Below are 26,193 nucleotides of genomic sequence, written 5' to 3' on the forward strand. Positions count from 1 at the left end.
TTGCATGCATAATGTTTCTAGATCTAATGATCTTTTCCAACCCATTGTGTGCTTTGAAAAGTATTGCTGCAAGAGCTTGAGGATGCCTCGAGAGATCATCACAATACAGCTGGGACAATGTGGGAACCAGAGTAAGTCTTGTCTGTTCTAATAGCTATGGAATTTATATTATGTGTTTTCTCCTTCAGTTGGAATGGAGTTCTGGAAGCAGCTGTGTGCTGAGCATGCCATCAGTCCAGGTAAGGTAGTTCAAAGATCAGCCAACACTCCCATACTACTACTACTGTAGGATGCACGTAATAATAGTAAACCTGTTTTGTCACAGAGGGTATACTCCAGGACTATGCAGTGGAGGGTATCGACAGAAAAGATGTCTTCTTCTATCAGGTATAAACTTGTAGAATAGTTCTTACAAGTTTCCAGCCTACATAGTCTACGTTCGTGTAAGCAACAAGAATAGACTTTTCTGAAGTATGATAATCACCCACCCCATACAGACGTGTAATGTATATATCAGACTATAGTCTACTGACATTTATTACTTTTGAGTGCTTCCACCTCCTATACTTACACTTCTCACACACCCACACCACACTTCTCACACACTCACACAGGCGGACGACGAACACTACATCCCACGAGCGGTACTGTTGGACCTAGAGCCTCGAGTGATCCACGGTATCCTCACCTCCCCCTATGCTAAACTCTACAATCAGGAGAACATCTACACCTCGTCACACGGGGGCGGGGCTGGCAATAACTGGGCCAGTGGACACTCTCAAGTGAGCACAATTTTATTGGTGTATAAGTATCTACAGTCCTTCTACTATCTCTCTGTACAATCTGATGCTCTAAATCCAACTCTTTCCATCGAAGCGCCTCATCCAAACTTTCGCTATTACCTTATTTTTCCTAATTGAGCAATCTTTGAGAGACGTTTTTCTTGATACTACATTTTACTGCTTCAAGTTTCTAACGCACATTACTCAGGTGTGAAACTAGGTATGTGAACACTAAGCATATCATTGTGTAGGCAATGCTCTGTTAATTCTATCGCTTGGTACACTAATCACCAAAATTTTAGCCTGCTCCAAATGTCTGGTTTTCCCAGAGCCTGTCACAATAATTATACTATCTGTGATTTCTGTAATGTTTCATTTTCAGTATAAGGCCACGTACCATACGTACGTACATATAGCTCATGATATTTTACTGAAAGCTAAATAGCTGAACATTTTGTTTTGAGCATACCATCTGACTAAATGCAGGAACAGTAAATTCGTATTTGAACGGCTATAACTTCAGTTCCGTTGACCCAGTTTGAAGTCTGTTTTGGGCCTGTTTTTAACAAAAGTTATTTTCCGAAAATGAGAAATTATGGCCTGTTCCAAATATGAGAGTTGAGCATATCATCTGAAAGAGCTCCATCTAAGCTTTCAGAAAATCACCAAAGCAAAAGCACTGGGCCAACAAACTTATGTCATGGCCACTACAGTGATATAGTGTGTTACTAACCCCTCCCCTTCACGCAGGCTGGGCGTCTCCATGAGGAGATATTCGACATCCTTGATCGAGAGGCTGATAACAGTGACAGTCTGGAGGGCTTCGTGCTCTCTCACTCCATAGCAGGTGGCACTGGGTCCGGGATGGGATCTTACCTCCTGGAGCATCTCAATGACAGGTGGCCGTGATAATTATAATTATTGTTCTTGATGTTGTTATTATTTCCAGATACCCGAAGAAGCTCATTCAAACCTACTCTGTGTTTCCCAACCTGGTGAGATTTGTGTGTGTATGCTGCACTGTACAGTGTGTATAATTGAGAGCCACTACAGGCTTGCAGTAAATGCATCCAATACATACAGTGAGTCTGTATACATGTATAATTATACGTAAGTAGTACTGTTACTGTAACAGTAGCCACACCTATTGTAGTTCGCCGGGAGTGCTTCTGAGTTCGCATAATGAGACTTCGACTGATTATATATTCCCCCTCCCCTCCCTCTTAGAATGAGATCAGTGACGTGGTGGTGCAGCCATACAACTCCATACTGACACTGAAGCGACTCACGCTCCACGCAGACTGTGTCGTGGTGTTAGACAATACTGCCCTCAACAGGATAGCAGCAGAGAGGCTCAGAATACCAAACCCTTCACTATCACAAATCAACCAACTGGTGAGTCTATAGTAGCTTCACTGTTCTGTATCGTAGCTACATGTATTCTTGTTCATTAAGTGTGAGGTATGATTTCCTCAATAGTTGTTGTAATTGCTTGTACATAAGTGGAGCTAAATCACTTTCGTTGTGTTTTTATTTTATGTATCAAACTCATATCTGCTATTAATTAATAAATAATAGCAGAAAGCCTCTAGTTTATATAATAATACGATAATAATTATGAGTTTGATACATTATATCGAGTTTATATAATGTTTCTGGTTTCTAGATTTTACTAGTGTATGTATGATCGATCTCATTCTTGTTGCTCTTCACTACTCATTAGGTATCCACTATCATGGCTAGCAGCACAACAACCCTCCGTTACCCTGGTTACATGAACAACGATCTGATTGGTCTGATAGCCTCGCTGATCCCCACCCCCAGACTCCACTACCTCATGACTGGCTACACTCCCATCACCACTGACACTCAGGTAAGAACAGAGTCTGAGTGCCTAATTCTCTAGTTAGCTGCTTTTGCTATAATTTTTAATTATGAAGTATGTAGTTGATATTTTGTGCTGTACCTCGGCTACATACATGTAGGACTAGCATTAGTGACCAGCGTTAAATGATTCATCTTTGAACGGCCATAACTTTAGTTCCATTGGTCCAATGATGTTAATTTTACGATTTTCTGAAAGCTTAGATTGAGCTCGTTTAGATGGTGTCTTAAAATCAAAAGTCTATTTTTGGCCTGATTTTGACAAAATACCATGGGCTATATATAGCCCATAGTCTTTTCCGAAAATGAGAAATTATGGCCCGTACCAAATTTGAGCATACCATCTGAAAGAGTCTCTTCTAAGCTTTCAAAAAATCATAAAATCATTGAATTTGGACCATCAGAACATTTAAAAAGTCGATAATTTCATAACGCAAGACATGTAGTACGTATACACACTACTCAATATTCTGTGTTCATGTTTCTCAATTATTGCAGAGCTAAATGAATGCATACATCATCATATTTTTGTACGCAGGCCCCAAGTATTCGTAAGACTACTGTCCTGGACGTGATGAGGAGGCTACTACAGGTGAGGTGGTAGAGATCTATTAATAGCATCATGCACACTGTCTTAAAATCAAAAGTCTATTTTTGGCCTGATTTTGACAATACCATTGATTTACTAGCATCGTATTGACTCCTCTCAAACACGTGACTGCTTGCACCAATTCACACCCCCCCCCACTTCAGCCTAAGAATGTGATGGTGTCGGCGCCCAAGGATCGTCACCACAACCATTGCTACATCTCCATCCTAAACATCATCCAAGGAGAAGTGGACCCCACTCAGGTACACAAGAGCTTGCAGAGGATCAGAGAGAGGAAGCTCGCTCAGTTCATACCCTGGGGGCCAGCAAGCATTCAGGTATACACGGGTACATCATGTGATCTCAGCAATTAAGATACATGTACAAAGTTTTGACTACAGCTACTTTACCAAAATAATTGTGATTTTATTTGTCCTAAAAAAGTACTTTGCTATCTGGTAAAGTATGTATTTACTGGTGGGTATACATAATTATAGGGGCCAATACGCATCACATGTGATTGAAGATAGTCCCGTAACACACACACACACACACACACACACACACACACACACACACACACACACACACACACACACACACACACCACACACACACACACCCTAACACCACACACACACACACACACACACACACACACACACACACACACACACACACACACACTACTATCTATTTATTTTGACTAATGCCTGTTGCTAATTCTAAGAACCAACATTTGAGGTCAATGTTTGTTTTGTGCTTGCTTCAGCTTAACCACATAGAAGAACCCACATTCCCCATGCAACCCCACTATCAACTACATGTACCACAAAGCCTGGCCCAGACAATACACTTTATACCTAAGCCCCCCTCAGAAGTTTTCTTTTAAAAGCCAACTTGAAGTATCACAGCAACCAATATCAAGTCCAAGTTAGAAGATAAGTCTTATAATTCATGTCAGCTTGACCTCAACGTTTTACAGCTTAATTTACAATAATTATTCAGCATGGCCCCAATGTGAATAGATGTACAATAACTATTGAGTGTTATAATTATAGTACTGTAGTTGTGTATGTGACTGAATGCAACAGATGAATGGGGAGAGTTGGTGCACCGTTAAAGACTCTTTAACCCATCATTCTCGGCTCTCCAGGCCGAGCATCTGTTTGCTTTTTTGTTTCTGTCTGTTCTCTGCCTTGTGGTGTTTGCCTTTCTATGTTAATTAACCTATACATGTATACCCTTTAATTGTGCATACTTTAATTAAAGCACAGATTCTAAATTTAGGAATCAATCAGATCAGCATGTCAGCATAGCCAGTTGGCCACCCCCAGTAACATAATGTGGATCAATATGGACATACATGTAGACAGCTAATTATGACATAAACTTCTAACCATTGGTGTGTGTAGAAACGAAGACGCTTGCAGCATTTTCTTAAAAAGCACAGCCTCACAGAAAGTAAAATCCTTTATCAATTACTACATCTACATAATTACCCAAACCCCCCTCCCCCTGGCCTCCCCTCAGAGTATTAAAAACCAGCAGATCAGACTCAGCAGATCAGACTAAAAAATACAATTCAAAGTAAAAAGACTAGATTACAAGAACTGAAGGTAAACCACATAGTAAATTGCATATTATTGTTAGAAGTATGAATACAAATAATATTATAACTATATAGCTAGCTTACCAACTTATAGTACAGTTATTCCTGCAACCATGTGTCTCATAAGCAAGTTAACGTGTAAGTGCATTATGGAAATAGGAGAGGTGGTACCCTCTTCTCTGGTCAGAATAAGGCAGTTCCTCACAATTTATTTTTTTTGTTTCAACCCCTCCAACACACACACACACACACACACACACACACACACACACACACACACACACACACACCACACACACACACACACACACACACCACACACACACACACACACACACACCACACACACACACACACACACACACCACACACACACACACCACACACACACCCACACACAAGGATTAGTTGAGAGGTTGGTATACAAATGTAATTCCCCCTTCATGGACAGCATGACAACAACGCCTGTCATTCACTCTTCTCTGTGTGTCTCCATGCATGCACAGGTTGCCCTCTCCCGCAAGCCTCCCCACATCCAGTCAGCTCATAGGGTCAGCGGACTCATGCTCGCCAACCACACCAGTATGGCATCAGTGAGTACTCAACATGTGTTAAATATTTACGTACACTTTTATACGAGTACAGAGAATTCTGGTCCTTCTATATTCCCAGTCTTCATGTATTGGCGATTATGCACAAAAACATTTGATATATGTTTTTCCCCTTTGTATATTATTGGCTTCGTTACATAATTATGTGCTAGTTATGGGGGGGCCTATAAACTGTATAAGGATAGCCTCTAAACCAACCCCTCCCCCATGCACACTCACACACACACCCACACACACACACACACCCACACACACACACACACACACCCACACACACACACACACACACACACACACACCCACCCACCCACACACACACACACACACACACACACACACCAGTTGTTTGCAGCCAGCTGTGGACAGTTTGACAAGCTGAGGAAGAAAGAAGCTTTTCTCGACCAATTCAAGAAACAGCCAATGTTCAGTGATGACCTATCAGAGCTTGATGACTCACGGAGGGTGGTCCAAGAGGTCATTGACGAGTACAGAGCCTCTACTGAACCAGACTACATCACCAGGGGAACATCAATAGGACTCGTAAGACTATCACTATAAATGTTGTTCTACATCGATAAACTTTTCTCATTACTCCATTCTCACTAACCACTTGAAGCACATGATTTGTACCAGTAACGAGAAAAATTGGTGAATGAGCCATTTAATAAATCCAATTGGCATTTTTAATTTGGCACCTCAGGCGTGCAAGTGCGTCCACTGGTAAATTTTAGTTTGATTTGGCCATCTTTGGCTTTGTTATGCACCTGTAGATCATGTCAACAGCCGAGGGTTAGCACTTCAGTACTCTACTTACCTCGTTGTACGGTGTATTCCATGCATTATGTGGGATTATGTACAACAAGTAATCACACTCCTCTCCATATAGGGTGGTGCCAAGCCCTGACGCTATCACTTACAGCATATGAACATTTATCTGCTAACTCTTGTACAATTTAATTATACTGTTATAATTATTATACTTATTATCGATTACCTGAATTTATTATGTTATAGTTATAACACGGGCACAAGGGATGTATGGAATATATTGCACTGAAGCACGAGGGCTGAGTGCAATAATGCCATGCAGCCTGAGTGCACGTGTTATAACTAGTTTATATCCCGAGGGCATAGCAACATAACACTGTCCTAGTAACACAATATAAACAGCACAAAAAAAGACAGAGACAGCTCTAGACACAGCTCCATCTCTTCTCTCTTCTAGACGCCAGTATCTGCAGCGTATAAGATTGGCATGACCGACGAATGGCTTCAACTGAAATCTGCAAAACAGCCCCACCCCACTTCTGGTGCTGCAAAACAGCCCCGCCCCACTTACTGCTGCAAAGAAACAGCCCCACCCCACTACTCAGTGAATACATGGTATTAGCTGCTGGTCTACGCTCGGCCTCATAACCAAGCCAAGAAAGCTCGCTTCTACACTGCTGCAAAACAGCTCATGCCCCCAGCAAAAAGAGCCACTTCTAGTGCTACGGTGAAGCAGAATTGACATGCATCACGATGTCGAGGACTAGGTCGATCTAGGAACACAGAATCTTCCACAAAATGAATCTTGGACAATTTAAAACCTGCATGGTTGCAAGAAGAAACTCCAGCAGTGCTGAACATTCATTCCTGCATGGCTGGACATACTTTGATACTTGTTATTTCTCATGCGTATTAATTTAATTTTAATTTAATTGTCTGTCTAATGCCAGAGGGGCGTTTTGAGGTCAGTGCAATATGACTTTGTGGTCAGTGCAATATGACTTTCAGCAGTGCAATATGCTTTATATTGCACTTGGCAACAACGTAGCAACGGGATATAACGTGCAATAAAACACAATGCAGGCAAACCCACCGCTAGCCTCGAATCCACGCCGATTAATTACGGGCATGGATTCGAGGCTAACCCATTGCCAATCATAATTTATTCATGACATGTAAGTTCTTCTTCTCTTTTAGTGCCTCTAAATCAAGGGCGCCGCATGCATGCATAATTATATGTCATGAGCATGAGACACAACTGTGCAGTTATAGCCTGAATGTACTGTACGTAGGCTGACAAAATGAGACTTGACAAAGAAAAATGGCGTTTGAGAGTGAATGGATTTCTCACTCAAATACTTGCTCCAATGATGTTCTCCATCAGTGGTACATTATACCTCTCTTCGTTGCATAGGTTTGTCACTAACCCAAAGAAGGCAGGCATCAATGAAACCACACTCCAGCAGGTACTGAAAGTCAGTGTGTACAATGATACCTGCATGCCAGTCACGTTGTAGTTACAGTTTACAGTTACAGTTAGGGCCATGCAGTTACTCTGTATATAGCCTGACACAACTTTATGTATAGGCCTATATATATGTACGTAGAAGCTACAAGCAAAATTATCATACAGGCTGAGCAATAAAAGATCATTTTAATATGCTATAGTGCATGCATAGTCTACTGTAGCCTCGATTCCAAGCCGCTGAGAAAGGCAAGGGGCTGGAGTCGAGGCTACTGTGGATGGTACCCGATATATATATACCTGTGCTTTGGGTACTATACATCTTCAGTTGGACTGCAGACTTTTAGATACCGTATATATAGCGGGTAATTTTCGTGGTGTAAAAATTCGTTATTTTGTGGTCAAGCTGACCTCCACGAAATTTTAACGAAGGGATGGCTTACCGAATGCAGTGGAGGAAACGAGACTAAACGAAATTTATACTCATGAAAATCACCGTTTTCCAATTTTTTACCCCACGAAAATTACCTGCTTATTGGGTATAATAATTATAGCTGTTATATACCACGTATGTGGTAGCCTTTTTATTATGACAGTTAGGAGTTAGGTGCAAGCACTATACTGAACTTCTATGCCCAGGTGGAGCCTGGATTAGATGAGTCGGAAACAATGTACGCACTGCTGATAACTATTTATTCCTGCGGCGAACTTACAGGAGGATTGCTGTCAGGTTTTTTAACTAAATGCATCCCGAATTGGTACCAGTTTGTATTTGCCATATCTCTGCACACGATTGGCTACGTGTTGTATGGTGTTGCAACTAACGGTGGGATACTAATGATCGGCATGTTCCTGGCTGGATACTATTTGGGAGCACAAATCACACTCAGTATGAACTACGCAACAGAAATGAGTGTCGAGTATGTGAATCTACTGAAGGAAGTAATGAATGAAAAAGATGAAAATTTTGAATATGAGAAGAAAGTGGTGAAAACTCGTAACTTCCTATATTCAGTCTACTCCATTGGATTCAGCGTTGGGCTTGTCGTTGGTCCTAGTAAGCAATAATTATACACAAAAGCTTATAGACTGCCAACTAATAAATTGACTTTGTTGGTACCAATTTCATTTAACATTACACATTATACTCATTCTGCAGGTGTTTCAGTAATATTTTCTAACCTTCCAATTGAGCAGTATCGATCGATTGCTTGGTTCAATGTAGCTTTTGGAGTTATATTGTTGATCTTGTTCTGTTTTCTCTTCCGTGGAGAGAGTAAATGGAACAGAACTAATTGTCATGAGCTTTGTGTCCGCTCAAAAAACAATTCAAGTTCGGCCAGGCCTGGACCACTGCAAATATTCATATCCTTTCAGCATTATTACCAATGCAAGTACATATCGAAAGCATTATAGCCAGAAGCATGAATATGATAGAACCTATACTGTAATTTCTAGCAATCCTTAACAATATCTGTTCACATTATTGTGAGTATGCACTTGCTATCGTTCGTACAAATGCTGAAGTGGGCATATTTTGAAGCCCTAATGAATCCAATTCTAAGTGATTCATTTGGGTTCTCTCTAAACACATCTTCCTACGTCTTCTTGGGGGTGGCTATCTCAAGCATTCTAGGCTCCATCTTACTGTAAGTAATTTACTTATTGTCACAACTTAAGCCTTTACACAAGACTTTTAATCCGGATTAGAATCCAGGATTAAATCCAATTACCGCATTTGTGTAAACGGGCCTTATTTGCTGTCTAATCCAACCCACTTCTAGCCTCTGGAGGTGGTTCAGATTCTACACTTATACTCATTAAAGCGGTTTAGCTGTGAGAAAACACAAAGGGCTAATCTGAGGTGTGTCATGTTTGCTAATAGAGTAAGCTTGTAGCTTCTTAGCTATCAGCCAATGTTTGCGCAAAAACATTTAGTGGTCATTTTACTATGCCCATGCATGTATGCACTATTCGGAAAATTCTGGCCCGGATCTGACCCGAATTAGGTGTCATGTAAACGGGACTTTAGATGCGAGTAAAATAATACTTACCTTTCATAAACGGGTACTACAATTTTAGCGAATTTTAGCGAAATTGTAGGAATCTCAAATATATATACTTGTAAATCTGAGTCCAATCAACCTTAAAACTGATACTTATATATTTGTGCTAATGGAAATCCACAAAAATTAGTACCCTAAAATCTGAAATTACTACCCATCTTTAGTAGGTATAACCATGCTCAAATAATTATGCTCTATACAGGGTCTTGTTACAAAGAATCAAAATCAGTACACAGATGGGAGCTTTCATTGGTATTTCAATGACAATTGCAGGATACTTCTTGGTAACAGATTGGCAGGCTATACCTTATGATCCATGCACTGAGTACAGTCCGTTCCATCATCCAGATCGCTTTCAAAACAACCACTCAAGTCTAGGAATGTTAACACCTTTGGATAATACTCCCCCAAGTTGGCCTGCTCTCTTAAATAATCGTGCACACATGGATATTGAGTTGGATTTTGGCGATCGAACGTACACAGAAATTGCTTACCACTTTAATTTCAGCTGCTATGTTGATAAATTTTGCCCATTTTGCACCGAGAAATCTACCAGCAAGCACCGGTGTTTGTCGTTTGTAGTTGAAGGTGAAAACGAATCCTCAGAACAGGTGCTCAATGTGTTTTCCTGTTCTTTAGCTCCTCCTTTACAAAATATTTGCCTCAGTACGTATTTCTCATCATCAATCAACTGATTCTGAGGAAGTTGAAAATAGAAATCGTTTTGTAGCCGGCATTCAAAGCTTAATGGTACTCCCTCATGATGTGTATTCCACTGCAAGCAATGCCTGTATAAATGCCAATGTATCAATTAGTGCATGGAGAGTGTAATTGGATACCGTTGTCAAGTGGTGAGGAATGTGTGGATTGTCCTCCTATCTGCAGAGGAAAGCAACGGACACTACTGCTACCATTGTATCTGATAGGGATGGTGCTGTTGATAGGAAGCTACCCTCTTGTCTGGGTGAATTTGGTGGCCATAGCTAACAATCAGAGTCCTGAAAGTGTTCAGGTAAGTGTAATCATATCGCAGTACTGGTTTCAAATACCTGCATAGTCATATATGAATGTTCTTATGCATGGCTATAATATTCGTCGATCTTTCTTTCCTATGTATAGGGTATTGTGATAGGAAGTATCAATGCAGCAAATGGACTTGCTGAGAGTATCAGTCCTGTGGTTGGTAAGAGCCATTAGCTGCTACTCCCCAGAGTAATCATGTATACCGACATATTTTCGCTGTCTGTGAATGAGTATACAGTTACTCTTGGGTAATTGGAAAATGAAGTGTCATGCACTCGCAATTACTCAATTACAAACGCTATGAACTTTCATGCACCAGCAATGCAAAACGAGTGAAATCACTACCTGTCACCTTAAGGCATACATGCATGTTACATGCATAATGTTTTTGTCTTTTTTGCAGTCGATTGAAAAGACGAAGAAAAGAACTTTCGTGCCGTCTATTCTGTTTGCTCTGTTGCATATACCATTTCTCATCATAATTTATTGTACAAACCCTTATAGGACCACCTTCATATAAGCTCACTGAATATAGTAGATCCACTCTGCCCAAAGAACAATCGTCTGGGAGAGAGTGTGATTCTCCTTGATTTACTATAATTCTCCAACATTGAAATGGTAGAATATTTATGATTTTGTATAGCCAGAGTATATTCCTGCATTGACACTGTAGTGGAGAGTATGCTTTTATGTTGGTTGTCTGCTGGGAATTCAAGGATGAGAAGCAATGTGTACTGGAGTTTGCAGAATCTTTGCAACACACCAGTAAAAGCGTAGAGCGTTACGCGTTCCTTATGTGGATTTTGTGTACACACTGTGGTCTGTTTTACCGCCTACTTAAATGTACGCATAAAAGAAACGCATAGTGCTCAATACTTTTACTGGTGTGTTGCAAAGATTCTGCAAATTCCAGTAAGACTCTTGGGGCATGCAAGAGTCAATAATAGACAGTCTTGCTTTTACCGACTGACAATCTTTCCCTAGTTGCTATACACGTTGGGATATCAATTATTGTTGCAAGCTGCGCTGTACTATTAAATGTCTCTTAGCATGTTTTATTTTTCACTGTGTGTATGGTCCACCCTCCCACCCAATAACTCATTTGGTCCGTTTCATAGGCTACTACCTTTCCACTAGTTGTGGGAAGAAAACCTAAGAATTTACTATGAATTCACTAAAAAATACAGTTATGTTTTTTTATAGTTGACCAATTAGAAAAGTTTGACGTCATTGGGCAACAAGTTAGTTATTGCAGGCACCCTCATGCAATATAATGCACTGGATGACATAATAATGCCCGAGATTGTGCTGCTAATATACTTATTCCACTGTGTTGTTGTATACATGCAATTTGTCAATGGACACCAATCCTTTTTCATTATCTTTGAACTTGTATTACAATTGTTGACATGTACAAAATAATACTGAAACTAGATCTACATTCTTACATGACATAAATTTTTTTTGGGAGAAATCTGTTGATCTAATAAACTTTAGATTGTAAGCTTACAGGTTTGTGTCTGCAAGAATAGTGCACTCAGGATTGCAATCCGTTATAAACTGTTGCCAATAGATATCGCTCTCAGTTACTGCCTATAATTATAGTTACAGTATCTTTAGTGTTTAGCAACAGTCGCTGCATGTACAAACTTGTGTATATCTGTTATGAGACGAACTAACTATACGAACGGAGGCAGTCCTCTGGTATCAAGGAATGGCTGCAAGTGCAAGTACAGAGTGAGGTGGTTCTATTCCAAGGGAGCCTTTCTTGTTCTGGTCTGGGTTATGCTGTTGACTATATCCTGTGTATCAGTGTCTTCTGTGTTCCGTCAACGATCTGATGTAAAATTTGTCATTTCAAAATGGCTACCTGCTATCCCAATTGTGTTTGGTTTGTTTGGAACTGTTTTCTCAGGATGGCTAGCCGACGCTAAGCTGGGGAACTACAGAGTGATGAAATACAGTTTTGTACTGTTATTCTTCCTTTGTTTGTTTTCTAGTGCTTTCACCCTAGTTCCTAACATTACTCATTATGTATATGTTGTGAGTGTCTTGTATTGCATAGGTGGGATTCTCTTTCTAGTAGCTGCAGTAGCATGCTTTGTTACCTCACTACAACTAGGCCTGGATCAAATGCCTCATGCTTCATCTTCCAATATCACTAGTTTTATTGCCTGGTTTGCATTCTGTATCTATGCTGGTATTTGGATCCCTTTTGTTGTCGATTTGCCCATTATATCAGATGTTTTGTGTATCAGTCGTTCATCATACTGGGTTGTCCAACTGTACAGTTTGCTGTCACCTTTGTGCACGAGTGTTGTTCTTGTTCTTGACTTTCTCCTAGCTAAAAAATGGATGATAATTGAGCCAAAGTCACCTCAGTCCTTCAAAACCATCTACCATGTTCTCAAGTTTGCTGCCAAGCATAAAGCTCCCCTCAATCGCAGTGCTCTCACATACTGGGAGGAAGACGTACCTTCAAGAATAGACCTGGGAAAGTCGAGATACGGTGGACCATTCACTACAGAGCAAGTTGAAGATGTGAAAACCATTCTACATTTGTTGCCCCTCTGCTTAACTCTATGGCTTCTCGGGTGCTCGCTTGCATTCTTCCATCCACTAAACTACGCTAGTGTTTATCCCCCAGATTGGAAGCATTATGTTTCAAGGCTTCTGGCTTTATTCACGTATCACCATTTGTGGTGTGGTATGGTTTGGACTGTCTTTTATGAGTTTGTGCTATACCCAGTGATACGTAATAAACTTCCCAGCATTCTTAGAAGAATTGGGATAATTTCTCTCTTCATTACAACTCTCAGTGTTGTGTTTCTAATTCTGGAACTAGTACAAAACAATTACGGTGATAAATTAGTTGCCAAATATATTACAATCGTTTTGAATTCAATTTCTACTGGTATGCTCACAATGTTCCTTGCTAGTACCATGCTGGAGTTAGTTTGTGCTCAAGCTCCATACAACACGAGAGGATTGTTTGGAGGGTGTATGGTGTTGGTGTTATTCTCATCTCTTGTTATTGGCGAGATTTTTCCACCGAAAAACACATTAACAATATATGGGGTTAGAGTAGGCATCAGTCTGCTTGGATTCATCCTGTACTGCCTCCTGGCTCGCTGGTACAAGAGGAGAGTTAGAGACGAGGACTACAATGCACACAGAGTGGTGGAGGAGGTCTATGATCGATATTTGTCAGCTCAGCACTGACTACTGTTATTCATATTATGTGTTTGTCGATCATGTATGTTCAGAACAATTGTATGCATGTTTAGTTTATGTACAACGTTTCACTGTTATAATATTTTAAACATACAGTGTTTACACATTCACATAATCAATATTATGATATTAATTGTCAATGGACACCTTAACACCTTTGATAATCTTCGTGCTTGTATTATGGATTTTAGTAAGAATATACTGAAAGTACGCGATTAATAGCAACATGATAATGATTCATAACCATTTGGGAGAAATCTATAGTCTCCTTTTTATAATGACTGATTACACTATAACTATGCTCAGCATTTACAGGTGTATCTCCATGGGGACTACAATGCAATCCAATAGAAAGTGTGAATGCACAGTATAAGTGTTTTAGCAACCCTGTGTCTGTTATGACAACTAACTCTACGACGAATGGAGGCAGCTCTTTGATATCAAGGAATGGCTGCAAGTGCAAGTACAGAGTGAGGTGGTTCTATTCCAAGGTAGCCTCGATCCCAGGCCGATCCGTCTCTAATTGAACGCTAGGTCGCCTCTTCGGCCTGGTATTGATTGTATCTGGGCGTGACCGGAAACTGGTAAGTATCAGCTATGTACTGTAAAATCTTCAGTTCATCACAGTTGGCTAAAAATACAGCGATATAATGATATAATGACACTAGAAATTAATACTGTGCACAGCAGTACTGCGTCCATAATAAATGCAGATGTTTAGAAGCGAAGATCTCAAACGAGAGCTTCCAGAAAGACTTAATAAATACTGCGTTGGATGGCACTGGGGCATCATCTTTCAATGAGTTCACACCCATCAGCTAGGAGGAGTACGACGGGGGTTGGAGGGGAAGGTTCCATTTTGCTCCTGTATACAAATTAGTATGAACTTAAATTCACCATTCCACTATACATTTTGTAACTCACAGTGATGGTCCACACAAAACTAGCCACGATCCCAGGCCGCACTTCCTTGAAGGCCGGTGAAGGAGGCTAACACAACCAACACCAGTGCCAGTGCCGTAATGTCATATCTTGATCCAGATACCAAGGATTGGACTATAGGCTATAGTGTACAATTTCCAATGATGAAAGGTATTATTGATTTATATCGCTCACCTTGACAATACATCCCAGGCCCAGCCACTTGTGGACACCCCTAAGCATAGTATACAAGAGATCGATGGCCAGAGTCTGAGGATAGACTCTACCAAGTGTATCTGGCAATCAATGGTCTAATCAAGCGCTTGTATTAAATTGTGTAGTCAATCAAAGGTAGCCACTGATAGCAGAAACTTGAGAACCTAGGTCTGTTCTTTCACAAGAGTGATGCTCCTTCTTCCTTCGCACAAGACAGCTCCTCACACTCTAGCTAGCTAAGCCTATATCTATGACAAACTAAACTTGCAAAGAATAGACCTATGACACGGAGTTCTTTGTGATTTTACGGTGATTTTACGGAGTAAGTATGCTTACATACACTATTAGTGTTTCTATTCGCTCCACCTTGCTCAGGTATTCGCTCTTTTTTAGCGAATACCTGAGCAACCACAGCAACCACAGCACACGCCCAGATACACGCCCAGATACAATCAATACCAGGCCGAGGAGGCGACCTAGCGTTCAATTAGAGACGGATCGGCCTGGGATCGAGGCTAATTCCAAGGGAGCCTTTCTTGTTCTGGTCTGGATTATGCTGTTGACTATATCCTGTATATCAGTGATTCATATGCTCCATCAACAACTTGCAAATCTCATTCAGAAATGGTTGATTGCTATCCCATGCACTTGTGTTTGGTTTGTTGGGATCTGTTTTCTCAGGATGATGGCTAGCCGACGCTAAGCTGGGAAACTACAGAGTGATGAAATACAGTTTTATACTGTTATTCCTCATAAGTTTGCTTTCTAGTGCCTTCACCCTAGTTCCTAACATTACTCATTACGTGTATGTTGTTACAGTTAATTATAACAATTATGGTAATAATTATAAGACCACCCTCACGCCCCCGTATCATCTACCCGCCTCCTCTTACCTTATTCTTGGCATCAGCTGTCTCTCTCTCACCGTTAGCAGACGCCCCCGCATGACCAAACTGTACGTCAGTGGAGAACATCTTGGCACAGGTGCCGATACACCACGCCACGGTGGGTTTGAATAGACGGCCAGACTTGATAGCATCACACAGAGCGTACTCCTCAATACCACCAACCTGGAGAAAAGAGATAGAGCAGTCTATATAGTTATAGCAAGAGCGCATAAAAGAGAGAGAGAGCGTGTAACTTACGCATCTGCTACAGTACGGGCAGAATCCAAAACCACAACTATAAATAGAACAATACTTGAAATTGCTCACTGCTGCATGTGCATGGAATGTAGTCCCATGTGACCATCGTTCTATTTATAGTAGTGGTTTTGGATTCTTCCTGTACTGTAGCAGATGGGAGTTACACGCTCTCTCTCTTTTATGCGCTCTTGGTTATAGTCATGGCTATAATGTCATACTTATGGTCCAAGTAAATTGAAATTGAAAAATTAAGTGTTATAAGTTGTTAGTTGTTATAACGAGGATTAGAGTCATGGTAACATACTCAGTTGGGGCCTACTTCAATAAGGGATTGTTTACCTCTCCTAATACGACAATCATCTTCACGTTGGGATCGTCGTGGTAACGTAGCACGTGGTCCATAAACGTGGTCCCGGGATACCTATACAAAAAAAAGTCGTAACAATTAACGATGCATCAAACAATCAAAATCCTCACTCTCTACACAACAATGCATATTAAGATGTGCCTATACACTGGTCGGTGGTGGTTGGTTCTAACCACCTCCTACAGGCCTATATAGTTTACAGCATAAAAGATATAAATGTATGCTAAATTGAGATTGAGAATTGAGAATAGCCATGCACTCCAAATGCTGGGCACATCATCGTTATGTACATGTACATGTACTAGTGTGTACCTATCTCCTCCGATGGCCACGCCCTCATAGACACCGTTGGTTGTCCTGAAGATGATGTTGTTGAGCTCGTTGGACATGCCTCCAGATCGGGACACATACGCAATACTGCGGAGAGAGAGGTACAAAGAGGGAAAAGAAACAAACTCAATAAATGAACCTAAAATAAAAAAAAATTATATACCGTATTAGCCTCCTTTCACAAGGCCTCAAAAGGAGGTCTGCTACTGACTGTTTGCGCATGCGCAAAATTATTGGATAATTTCCCCGTAATGTTTCCCATTAAACTGACATTTTACCCGAAAAATATCCTGAATAACATATATAGACAAAGAATACTACTTAACGTCATACACAGAACTATATAGCTAGCTAGCTAGTGACAGAGCTGTACGTTTGGTTGCAGCAGCTATTTCTTTCTGATAGAATCTACATGTAGACTTTCATCAAGGTTAGTGTCAGATGGGCGTGGCCTGTCCATATAGGCTATTGTCAGCCTTCCCTCCGTTCAAACGATTCTCATCCACACTGTCGCAGGCTGATCTGAGTCCTTTGTTAACATAGCAGGCTAAGGGTAGCTATTAAAATGCTATCACACGGGCTAGAAACCTTCACAATCGCACTTCTATTCAATTCGACGTCCCCAGTTTCTGGGGATTATGTGGCGCATGCGCAAACAGTCGATACCAGGCCCTCTCGTCGAGGAAGAGCGGCCTGGGATCGAGGCTAAATCCGTATATGCTCGATCAGAGGCCGCTCTTGTATAGAGGCCGCACTCAAATAGTAGCCTCCTTTGCTAGTAAAATGAAACATTTAGTAGCCGCTCTCAAAAATAGTAAAAGCCCCACCCACCTTCCTGGCAGATAGAGCTTAGACAAGAGTATGTTGTCTATCATGCCTCCAGTGTTACCAATTTTGAAGCAGCCCGGCTTGATGCCACCAACCTGAGAAACAAAATGTATTTCAATCTTGTAGTAACCAGAGCTACACAGTAGAGGCCAAAATAAAGTTTCTGTTCCGTTTGCGTATATACTACCAGGAGCACATAAAGACATCTTTATGTGCTCCTGGTAGTACTCTGCGTTTGTTTTGATTCTGTTGCACGCAAGCAAAACAATCGTTTTGGTGCATGTACACTAGTGTGTTGACTTACACAAACCGCTAATTGGATTCATAGCAATTGCTACATGCTCTTAGTGTAAACAATAATTATGTAACCACGAAACCGCAGCGCGTGCGTGGGAGGAAACGAGCAATTGCGTGCAATCTAATCAGCTTACTACGCAAACGCAACAGAAACTTTATTTTTTGACCTCTACTGTATGTAACGTAACGTAACATGCGCTTTAGGAATGATTAATAATTATACTGGAACTGATTCAGAAGTACAGTTTGCTTGAAGGCAATGGATTGACAGATAATAGACTGATCAGTATAGTGATGACTATAAGGATTTGCAGCAAAGAATAGCTTAGTAATTGCTCTAATTAAGCAAATATTATGCACAGTTACCGATGCAAACAAACAGTCAACTATACAATGCAAAAGTAGAGATGGTACAGTAGGCAAAGCTCCCGTACCGTGGCTGGTCCAATAATGGTGACCTTCTTCTCATCTGCTGTCTTGATGAGTTTCTTAGTATGGTTCTCAGGAATGCCCTCGGCTATGATCGCTATCGTGTGGAACTGTGTGTGTGTGTGTGTGTGTGCGTGTGTGTGTGTGTGTGTGTGTGTGCGTGTGTGTGTGTGTGCGTGTGTGTGTGCGTGCGTGTGCATGTGCGTGTGCGTGTTTGATTGAAGTGTATACAAAAACTATTGGGGTGGTAAAGGATTGTCAGTCGCACACCATACATGTGTCTAAAATAGTCTATCACATGCAGTGTCTATACATTATGTTTAAAAATGCACAGAGCCTTCACTATTTTAATAGTTCAGGGAACTACAGTACAGCAGAAACAAAAGAATAATAATTAAAGGTAAATTCAAACTGTATGCCGTGAAATTGGTTACAATACATCCATTACAGCTTGTGGGAGACAATGTTTGACAAATTCAAACTGTATGCCGTGAAATTGGTTACAATACATCCATTACAGAGCATGTACTTGTCATGTATAGTAGTGAAGTCTGTTATTCTCATGATACACTTTCCTAGAACTCTGAGTCCATAACATGAGTAGACTGACGTCTCTACCAAGAATCCATAATTATGTGGGGAGAGTAGTTATGCCAAATTTCCTACCACTGCTGTTGGGTATATAAGTGGAAGGAGGCAGGCTTAGTTATCAGAGACGGATCTGTGATTTCACATAATTATCAATACTCTTCGGAAAAACTCAAGAAAAAGCGTTTTCAATATGAAGTTGATTGTAATCCTGGCTGGCCTTTTTGCTGTTGTAGCAGTCGCTCATGCTTATTCTACTAATATGCTGGAGGCTCTCATGCAGGCACTACCGGCAGAACTGGAGCAAGAAGAACCCAGTATGGAGAGATATCATGGTCATTATGAAGAGGTTTGTCATAATTATTTTATTGCAGGCAGGCAGTGAAAATGATTGCTACATTAAATACAGTAGAACCTCGTTATCCGGCCCTCGATTATCCGGAACCTCGATTATCCGGCTTGGCAGTTTTCTTTTTAATCAGATTACATAATTCAGAAAATGGGCGTGTCCCTCAAATGCGCATGCGCGTTGCAGCTGTTACCATGGAGACATGCCTGCTTTTCTTTTGCGCATGCGCAGACAACATGCGGCACTGCTGTTCATCAATAAAGTGGGTGGATCAAGGCGTGGTTTATCTATTCGATTATCCGGCATATTCACTTATCCGGCTAGCCTCGATCCCAGGCCGATCCGTCTCTAATTGAACGCTAGGTCGCCTCCCTTGGCCTGGTATTGATTGTATCTGGGCGTGACTTCGATTCGTTAAGTCCATGTGGTCAAATGAAAATTGAATAAAATTAATGATGGCTTCTAAGGTTATGTTGCAGCACTGATACCATACAAAAACAGAAGATATAAACATTTGTTCAGCATCATACAAAAACAGAAGATATAAACATTTGTTCAGCATCATACAAAAACAGAAGATATAAACATTTGTTCAGCAGTAAGGCTCTCAAAGAAGATATTCCAGGGAGGCTCAGTCTTGCATTGGATCTGCCTGTTAGTGATTCAGATGGCCTGTCAAAGATTGTCTGTCTTTCTTGTATCAAGAAGATAGAGTCCATAGAGGTGTTCAGGCTCCTGGCCAGACGTAGCTACCAGAAACAAGTGTCCAAAGAGCAGCTCCCTAGTAGTCCAGTAAGATCAGCCCCTAAGAAAAGGACTAAGGACATGAGTGGTTCCAACGCATCTCCTTTCACTGTGAGCTCGCGTCCATCAGCAAAGAGCACCGTCGGGGTTCGAGGAAAAAGGCTTGCTTTTACTCCTGCACAAAGTAGGAATGTGTAAATAAAATTATTTTTTTAGCTCACGTTGATGGTCCACATAATGCCAGTGCCTCGACATCATCTGAAATCGCTGTGGAGCTAGAGGGTAGGTCAGAAACTATCCAGTTTGCAGCCAACATTGGAGCACCAGGAGGGGCAAATGCTCTAAGCTCAGGTGTGCATAGGCAGGACGAAAGTCAGAGCTCCTACAGAACATACATAATAATCACAACGGGAGTTATTATAACTTACCACTTGTAAACACAGTGTGCTTTGTCCACAGCTATTGCCACTAAAGAGGAATTGAGTGGAGGCTCTAGTAATAGCATCCTCCAACGATAGTCTTCAACAACAGCCTCTTGGGGCAGTGAACAGCAGACGGTACTTTCCATCCGACACATTTGTTAGTGGCAACAAGACTTCTGTCGATTCCCTTATTACTACTGAGGATGGCAGCAGAAACACCTCTAGTGTTCAGACTCCTGACCTGGTCAATCATGAGAGACACAAGGGGAGAGATGACAAGAACTACACTTCTCAGTGGCGACAAGAGCCCTTAGTCCTACCAAGCTTGTAGTCCATCAAGAAGGGTATATAGCAATTGATAGCACAGAGACTTGCCATACACCGTACCCAGTTGGGAATCACACAAAAACGTCCCTTCCTTCTGACAGGAGCTTGAGAGCACGGACCTGCTGTTCCTTGAGGATCAGTCCTTCTTGCTTCACACAAGACAGTGCATATGCTAATGCTCTTGGATATCAAAAGACGTTGAAATTGCCATAGTATAGTACTATACGTACTATAGTAGCTAGCTAGCTTTACAGAGCTATTCATGAGATTACAATTACTTTTACGGAGTAGGTGCTCATACATACACCATTAGTGTCAAGTCGCTCAGGAATTCGCTCTTTTTTAGCGAATACCTGAGCGAGGTGGAGCCAATAAGAGCACGCCCAGATACACGCCCAGATACAATCAATACCAGGCCGAGGAGGCGACCTAGCGTTCAATTAGAGACTTCCACTCTCTATAGACCCATTAAGGAACAATTCTACAACTCGTTGGTTCATTGGCATGCTTTGAGTTATAGATGTGAGCTATTATAACACCAAAACATAGAAGCAGCTGTCCTTTCTTGTGGGAGACATGTCAAACTGTATGCTGTGAAATTGGTTACAATTTATTATATCCATTACAGAGCATGTCATGTATAGTAGTATATGACAGTATAGAGTAAGTGAAGTCTGTTATTCTCAAATGCATGTACATAGGTATGCATGTTCCATGATACACGACACTTTCCTAGAACTCTGAGTCCGTAACATGAGTAGACTGATGTCTCTACCAAGAATCCATATGTGGGGAGAGTAGTTATGCCATTTTTCCTACCACTGCTGTTGGGTATATAAGTGGAAGGAGACAGGCTTAGCTATCAGAGACGGATCTGTGATTTCACAAAAAACTCAAGAAGGAATATTCTCAATATGAAGGTGATTGTAATCCTGGCCGGCCTTTTTGCTGTTGTAGCAGTCACTCATGCTTATTAAACAGTCAACCATACAATGAGAAAGTATTAATGTGCGAGATCGTACAGTTGATTTTTGTTTCTAGTGCTTTCCCCGGCCAATCCTATATTAACACAGTAGACTCTCGTTAATCCGGTCACCCTTGGGACCATGCAGCTTGGCCGGAATAGCGAGGTGGCTGCAGCTCAGGAAATAGCCGCGGCTTAAAAACGACCTTACCTCGAATCTAATGACTACTTTTGCGGTTCTTGTCTCGAGGATAATGTAGGATAATTCATTCTGTTTATAATAGAAAAAGACCCAATAATTATTGCGTAGTTTATAACTAATTATTATAATTTATGACATAATAGTTCGAACAGTAACTTGCACAGAGTTATGCATAATATCAGGAGTACAGGAGTACATTCTACTCCAGATAATAAATTATTATATATTATAATTATTATACTGACAGACACGCAGAACTAGCTAATACTGCACGGTTATTGCACATACACATTGTGCGGTACACAAAAAATAATTATACTATACATGCACATTATTATAATATAATATATATAGTCACTTTTGGAAGTAACCATTTGGCTGATGTTAGCGTTAGACTTTGTGTTAGTGTCTTTTGAACGGCTTCGGTTTTTTGGGAGCTGAGATTGAGTATATATCAGTTATATAACCATGCAGGAGTGCACATGATAATTATTGCAATTTATTTATCACAATCCTATCGGCACTCACCTGATGATGTCTCTTCATGTGTCCTTTTTTTACCAGCAAGAGACGATGATGAGCCACTATCGGGATCTTCTTTCGTGAGATCACTCTTAGTGGAGAAAGGATCATTGTCATTTTGCCCAATGAATACACCGCCACGAATTCGTTTGTCTTTAGTCATGTCTTCTTCTTTTGGTAGCATCTTCATGATATGGGAGATATCGACAGCCAGCATTTGGTCGACAATTTCAAGTAAATGTGGTTGGAGTTTCGGAAATCGAGAGAAATCGTATTTTTCAAGTTTTTCTCTCATGGCTTTCACAGAGGGGAAATCCCCAACAGGGATATTACGAGACTTGTGTATGGTGTTGAACACTTGGTCGAGGCTTTCAATGAGGGCATCTTTCTTGGATTGTTTTCCGAACAGATAGGGCATTTCCCCTTTCAAGTGAGAGAGGATGAATGCTTGAACCTTTGCCAGTCGCGCTCGCTTGATCATTTCGTTGAGTTTCCGCACAGCATTTGTACGAGGCAGCCTCTGAATATCGGCAAAAAGATCGAGTTGTTCGTCCTCAAAAAGCTTTTGGTTTTCGTCGTGATGAAGGGGTTGGTCCCAGAAAGAACCAATGTACACTCTGGTGACTTCTGGAGTGCCCAACACTTTTCCTAGCGACCACATTAGAGAACCGTGCACACGCATCAGCTGTTGGGTGGTGATCACATCTGCTTTATTGAGAACAATACGAATCTTGGTTTGGTTCTTCTTGATGATATTGATGACTGTTCGAAACTCGTCAGAGATGTCTAACTTGTGTGCGTCAAAGAGGAGAATAATCATATCAGCCCGATCTGCAAACCAGCCCAGCACACCCTCAAAATCGTACCCACGATGTAATCGTTGTTTCTCTCCTGATAATATTCCCGGGGTGTCAATGAGGGTTATACTCTCGAAGACTGGACTCGGCAAAAACGAACCCTCGAATCGGCTCAAAAAAGCGTTTCCAAACGACTGCAAGGCACCGAACTGTCGTGTTGGGTCGACAGCTAAAGCATTTCCAGGAGTAACTTGCTCATTAGGCCCGTGCATGATGGCCATGAAGCGATCAGTAGTGGGTTCAGGTCCAATCCTAATGCCGGGGAAATCCTTTTTTAACAGGTAACGAATAAAAGTGGTTTTTCCAGTAGAATATTGACCGATTAGTAGTACCATTGGTTTGGCATTGAAGTCTCCATCGTTCATGTATGGTGAGTGAAAATCTTCAAAGAGGTACGTTTGCTCTAGTGGGAGGAGCTTCTTTCGGTACGTTTGCTTGAGGCCATCGATGACATTATTATAGATGTCTGCCACATTGCATTGTTTCTTGTTGCCTGATAGCCAGGAGAACATGGACTTAGTTGTTTACTGTGAGGGTCCTGCAGGGGATACGAACATGTAGGTGTGCATGCATAAAATCTGACACAATTTAGATGTACATTAATTCATGTGTCCCTGTGCATATTAATACATATAGTACATAGTACATACTGTATATAGCTGGCTGGCACGTATATACCTAGTGCTACTTGCAACAGAGAAGCCGCCTCAGATCTCTGCAGTCATAATTATGTTTCTGTAAGCCACGCCTACCTAAAAAACTCTATTTTGTGATCTTTACCATAAATTATATAATTGTACAAAAAATGATTTATATGCAGCTTGTCTGTTATTTATTTATTCACAATTTCAATCACAAATTTACGATGTCATGTATGTTGGTGTAGAATACTGGTATAGACGTGATACAAAAATGTGTGCACCAAAAAAATGCAAGGTGTAAAGAAATATGCTATAGATAATTATGTCACACTGCAATACTTGTCATTGAAGTATTCTTTAATGTCTCTAACTATGTCCTCTCTTGTCAGTGTGTGAGCAATATCTATAAGTGCTTGAAATGTTACCTCCTCAGGATTTATTCTTCTCCAACACTCGAAGCACTGCACTTTGTGTATATAGTCAGTTTATTCCCCACATCTGACTTATTAGAAGCGCTGAGTGGCAATAAACCATGCAACCAGAAGGTCAACATTGTCGAAAAAAGAAGCCAAAGAAACCAGGTTGCGTAGTGGTATCTTTTCTTGTCAAGTTGCCTGAGAGCCAGGAAAACATGGTTACCTACTGGGAGGGTCCTGCAGGGGATATACTGCTGCTATATACCACATATAGAAACAGATTCTGAACTATATATATATATATATATACTACAACTACAGTATATACAATAAATAATTTATATGCATGTATCCCTTTCCTTACCATTCGTGAAAGTCTGGAACAGGAGTGTCTTTAGGTCGATCAATTAGTGTGGATCCGGCCTCACCACGCCTCCATGTCATTCTATTAGTCTAGATCCGGCTAGCAATTCCTTTTGTTTAGCGTGTCAGAGACTGGGAGAAGATGATTGGCACTCCCTGGCTCCTTTGGATGTACAGCTGTCCAGATCCCTAGAACATACCCTCCATTCTGACGAGTTATCAGTGCGTAGGGTGCTTACTAATACTAGATTCTTGCCAGCCAGTACAGTTCAAGCTACACACAGCACCGCTCAACTATTCTCTACCCCATTATCTAGCTAAATCTGGTCCAACTAGACAGCAGACACAGCTAGTTAATTCAGTAAAGCCAGGGGTAGCTGTACTTCTACGGTTGTTCAGTACCCACGGTAACAATTCCTCTGGGCTGGGCTAACTAGTTGAGCCACGCCTCCCAATTCTCAAGGCTAGGTACATGTCTCTGTCTAGCTGCTTCTTCAGCTTCTTGCTCAGTTTTGTGGCTTAGAGAAAGGCCAGCTACTCAGGGGGAAGAGTCCAGATGAAAGTCTGGCAGCCAGGTGGCGTCCAAACGGTCAGTTATTCTTTCCACCAACTTTTTAATCTAGTCTAGTCCTGCTTGCACTGCTACTACTACTGCTACTCTTCCTACTACTACTGCTGCTACTCTTCCTAGCTAGTCAAAGGTTTCTTTTTTTCTTTTTTTCTTTTTTATAACTACATATGCACAAAGAGACATCAAAGCTTACATCAAAGGACACAGATTTTTAGCCTACTTGACTGATAAGGCCGTTACCTAGACTACAGTTTGTTTGTCAGGGAGGAGTCATCTAATTCATCATAACGATTCGTTACCGTTGTTGTAATTTCTACAACAGATTGCCAAGGAAAGAGGTATAGTAGGAACACAGCACATGCATGTACCAAGGTTCATGGTTTCTAAAGCTTGTAGAGAAGCAGTGGAGGAATTTTTGATCAGGCTAACCGTTCCAGTGCAGTATTGTACAGTATATATAACTTGATTATATAAATTATATCCATACCTATATAATAAAACAAATGAAGGACAGGTCACACCCGCGCCCATCTATCTATAGAGTCACATGATTAGCTGCCTCAGCAATGAGATTCTGCAACAGAGTTCTGCAAAATAAAAAAATGAAGCCACTAGCTATTAGATGAACATGATCATCTATGAGTCACATGGTCGTACATT

The 26,193-nt window shown here is 41.0% G+C and overlaps 4 protein-coding genes and 1 long non-coding RNA gene across 7 annotated transcripts; 2 read left to right on the top strand and 3 right to left on the bottom strand.

Annotated features, from left to right (window-relative positions):
- The first annotated feature begins 8 nt into the window (after nucleotides 1–8).
- Nucleotides 9–6,468, top strand: LOC135347363 (tubulin gamma-2 chain-like). The gene is made up of 13 exons (XM_064545325.1): nucleotides 9–131; nucleotides 189–239; nucleotides 326–387; nucleotides 615–782; nucleotides 1,533–1,681; nucleotides 1,732–1,777; nucleotides 2,010–2,177; nucleotides 2,506–2,655; nucleotides 3,205–3,258; nucleotides 3,420–3,593; nucleotides 5,374–5,460; nucleotides 5,821–6,018; nucleotides 6,365–6,468. Exons 1-13 carry the CDS (start codon nucleotides 83–85, stop codon nucleotides 6,380–6,382), a joined length of 1,374 nt encoding a protein of 457 aa, XP_064401395.1. The 5' UTR covers nucleotides 9–82; the 3' UTR covers nucleotides 6,383–6,468.
- A 1,017-nt stretch (nucleotides 6,469–7,485) lies between these two features.
- Nucleotides 7,486–11,408, top strand: LOC135347361 (uncharacterized). Of its 3 annotated transcripts, XR_010398341.1 has the most exons (8): nucleotides 7,486–7,712; nucleotides 8,351–8,768; nucleotides 8,871–9,075; nucleotides 9,193–9,360; nucleotides 9,980–10,388; nucleotides 10,663–10,789; nucleotides 10,897–10,960; nucleotides 11,204–11,277. XR_010398341.1 is itself a non-coding variant. In XM_064545322.1 (7 exons), exons 1-7 carry the CDS (start codon nucleotides 7,548–7,550, stop codon nucleotides 11,209–11,211), a joined length of 1,155 nt encoding a protein of 384 aa, XP_064401392.1. In that variant the 5' UTR covers nucleotides 7,486–7,547; the 3' UTR covers nucleotides 11,212–11,408. The 3 variants fall into 3 exon arrangements, 2 of the variants coding, with proteins under 2 accessions (XP_064401392.1, XP_064401393.1); XM_064545322.1 differs by lacking the exon at nucleotides 9,980–10,388 and having other exon boundaries at nucleotides 11,204–11,408; XM_064545323.1 differs by lacking the exons at nucleotides 10,663–10,789; nucleotides 10,897–10,960; nucleotides 11,204–11,277 and adding an exon at nucleotides 9,496–9,575 and having other exon boundaries at nucleotides 9,980–10,106.
- Nucleotides 11,409–14,757: 3,349 nt separating this feature from the next.
- On the bottom strand, nucleotides 14,758–15,602 carry LOC135347379 (uncharacterized). The gene is made up of 3 exons (XR_010398355.1): nucleotides 15,151–15,602; nucleotides 14,959–15,097; nucleotides 14,758–14,899 (listed from the first exon to the last, which is right to left on the bottom strand). It is a non-coding gene; the product is annotated as an uncharacterized LOC135347379 (long non-coding RNA).
- Nucleotides 15,603–15,748: 146 nt separating this feature from the next.
- On the bottom strand, nucleotides 15,749–17,107 carry LOC135348136 (uncharacterized). Its single transcript, XM_064546312.1, has 4 exons — nucleotides 16,996–17,107; nucleotides 16,656–16,737; nucleotides 16,065–16,241; nucleotides 15,749–15,883 (listed from the first exon to the last, which is right to left on the bottom strand). The coding sequence occupies exons 1-4, from the start codon at nucleotides 17,070–17,072 to the stop codon at nucleotides 15,749–15,751; spliced, it is 471 nt and encodes a 156-aa protein (XP_064402382.1). The 5' UTR covers nucleotides 17,073–17,107.
- Nucleotides 17,108–22,384: 5,277 nt separating this feature from the next.
- On the bottom strand, nucleotides 22,385–24,252 carry LOC135347362 (EH domain-containing protein 1-like). The gene is made up of 3 exons (XM_064545324.1): nucleotides 24,231–24,252; nucleotides 22,692–24,080; nucleotides 22,385–22,600 (listed from the first exon to the last, which is right to left on the bottom strand). Exons 2-3 carry the CDS (start codon nucleotides 24,052–24,054, stop codon nucleotides 22,566–22,568), a joined length of 1,398 nt encoding a protein of 465 aa, XP_064401394.1. The 5' UTR covers nucleotides 24,055–24,080; nucleotides 24,231–24,252; the 3' UTR covers nucleotides 22,385–22,565.
- Between the last annotated feature and the right edge of the window lie 1,941 nt (nucleotides 24,253–26,193).

Source organism: Halichondria panicea, chromosome 14, assembly GCF_963675165.1.
Source record: "Halichondria panicea chromosome 14, odHalPani1.1, whole genome shotgun sequence".
Lineage (NCBI taxonomy): Eukaryota > Metazoa > Porifera > Demospongiae > Suberitida > Halichondriidae > Halichondria > Halichondria panicea.

Bases quoted from the DNA above. Each gene is read 5' to 3' on its own strand.
- LOC135348136 (XM_064546312.1), bottom strand. From the start codon at position 17,072: ATGTCCAACGAGCTCAACAACATCATCTTCAGGACAACCAACGGTGTC. The intron at 16,242-16,655 runs GTAAACAATCCC...TCTTTTCTCCAG, and splicing joins TGATTGTCGTATTAGGAGAG to GTTGGTGGTATTGAGGAGTA. The intron at 15,884-16,064 runs GTAAGAGGAGGC...ATCACTCTGTAG, and splicing joins CAGCTGATGCCAAGAATAAG to TTTCCCAGCTTAGCGTCGGC.
- LOC135347361 (XM_064545322.1), top strand. From the start codon at position 7,548: ATGAGACTTGACAAAGAAAAATGGCGTTTGAGAGTGAATGGATTTCTC. The intron at 9,361-10,662 runs GTAAGTAATTTA...TCCTATCTGCAG, and splicing joins ATTCTAGGCTCCATCTTACT to AGGAAAGCAACGGACACTAC. The intron at 10,790-10,896 runs GTAAGTGTAATC...TCCTATGTATAG, and splicing joins AGAGTCCTGAAAGTGTTCAG to GGTATTGTGATAGGAAGTAT.
- LOC135347363 (XM_064545325.1), top strand. From the start codon at position 83: ATGCCTCGAGAGATCATCACAATACAGCTGGGACAATGTGGGAACCAG. The intron at 132-188 runs GTAAGTCTTGTC...TTTCTCCTTCAG, and splicing joins GGGACAATGTGGGAACCAGA to TTGGAATGGAGTTCTGGAAG. The intron at 388-614 runs GTATAAACTTGT...ACACTCACACAG, and splicing joins AAGATGTCTTCTTCTATCAG to GCGGACGACGAACACTACAT.
- LOC135347362 (XM_064545324.1), bottom strand. From the start codon at position 24,054: ATGTTCTCCTGGCTATCAGGCAACAAGAAACAATGCAATGTGGCAGAC. The intron at 22,601-22,691 runs GTGAGTGCCGAT...ACTCAATCTCAG, and splicing joins ACATGAAGAGACATCATCAG to CTCCCAAAAAACCGAAGCCG.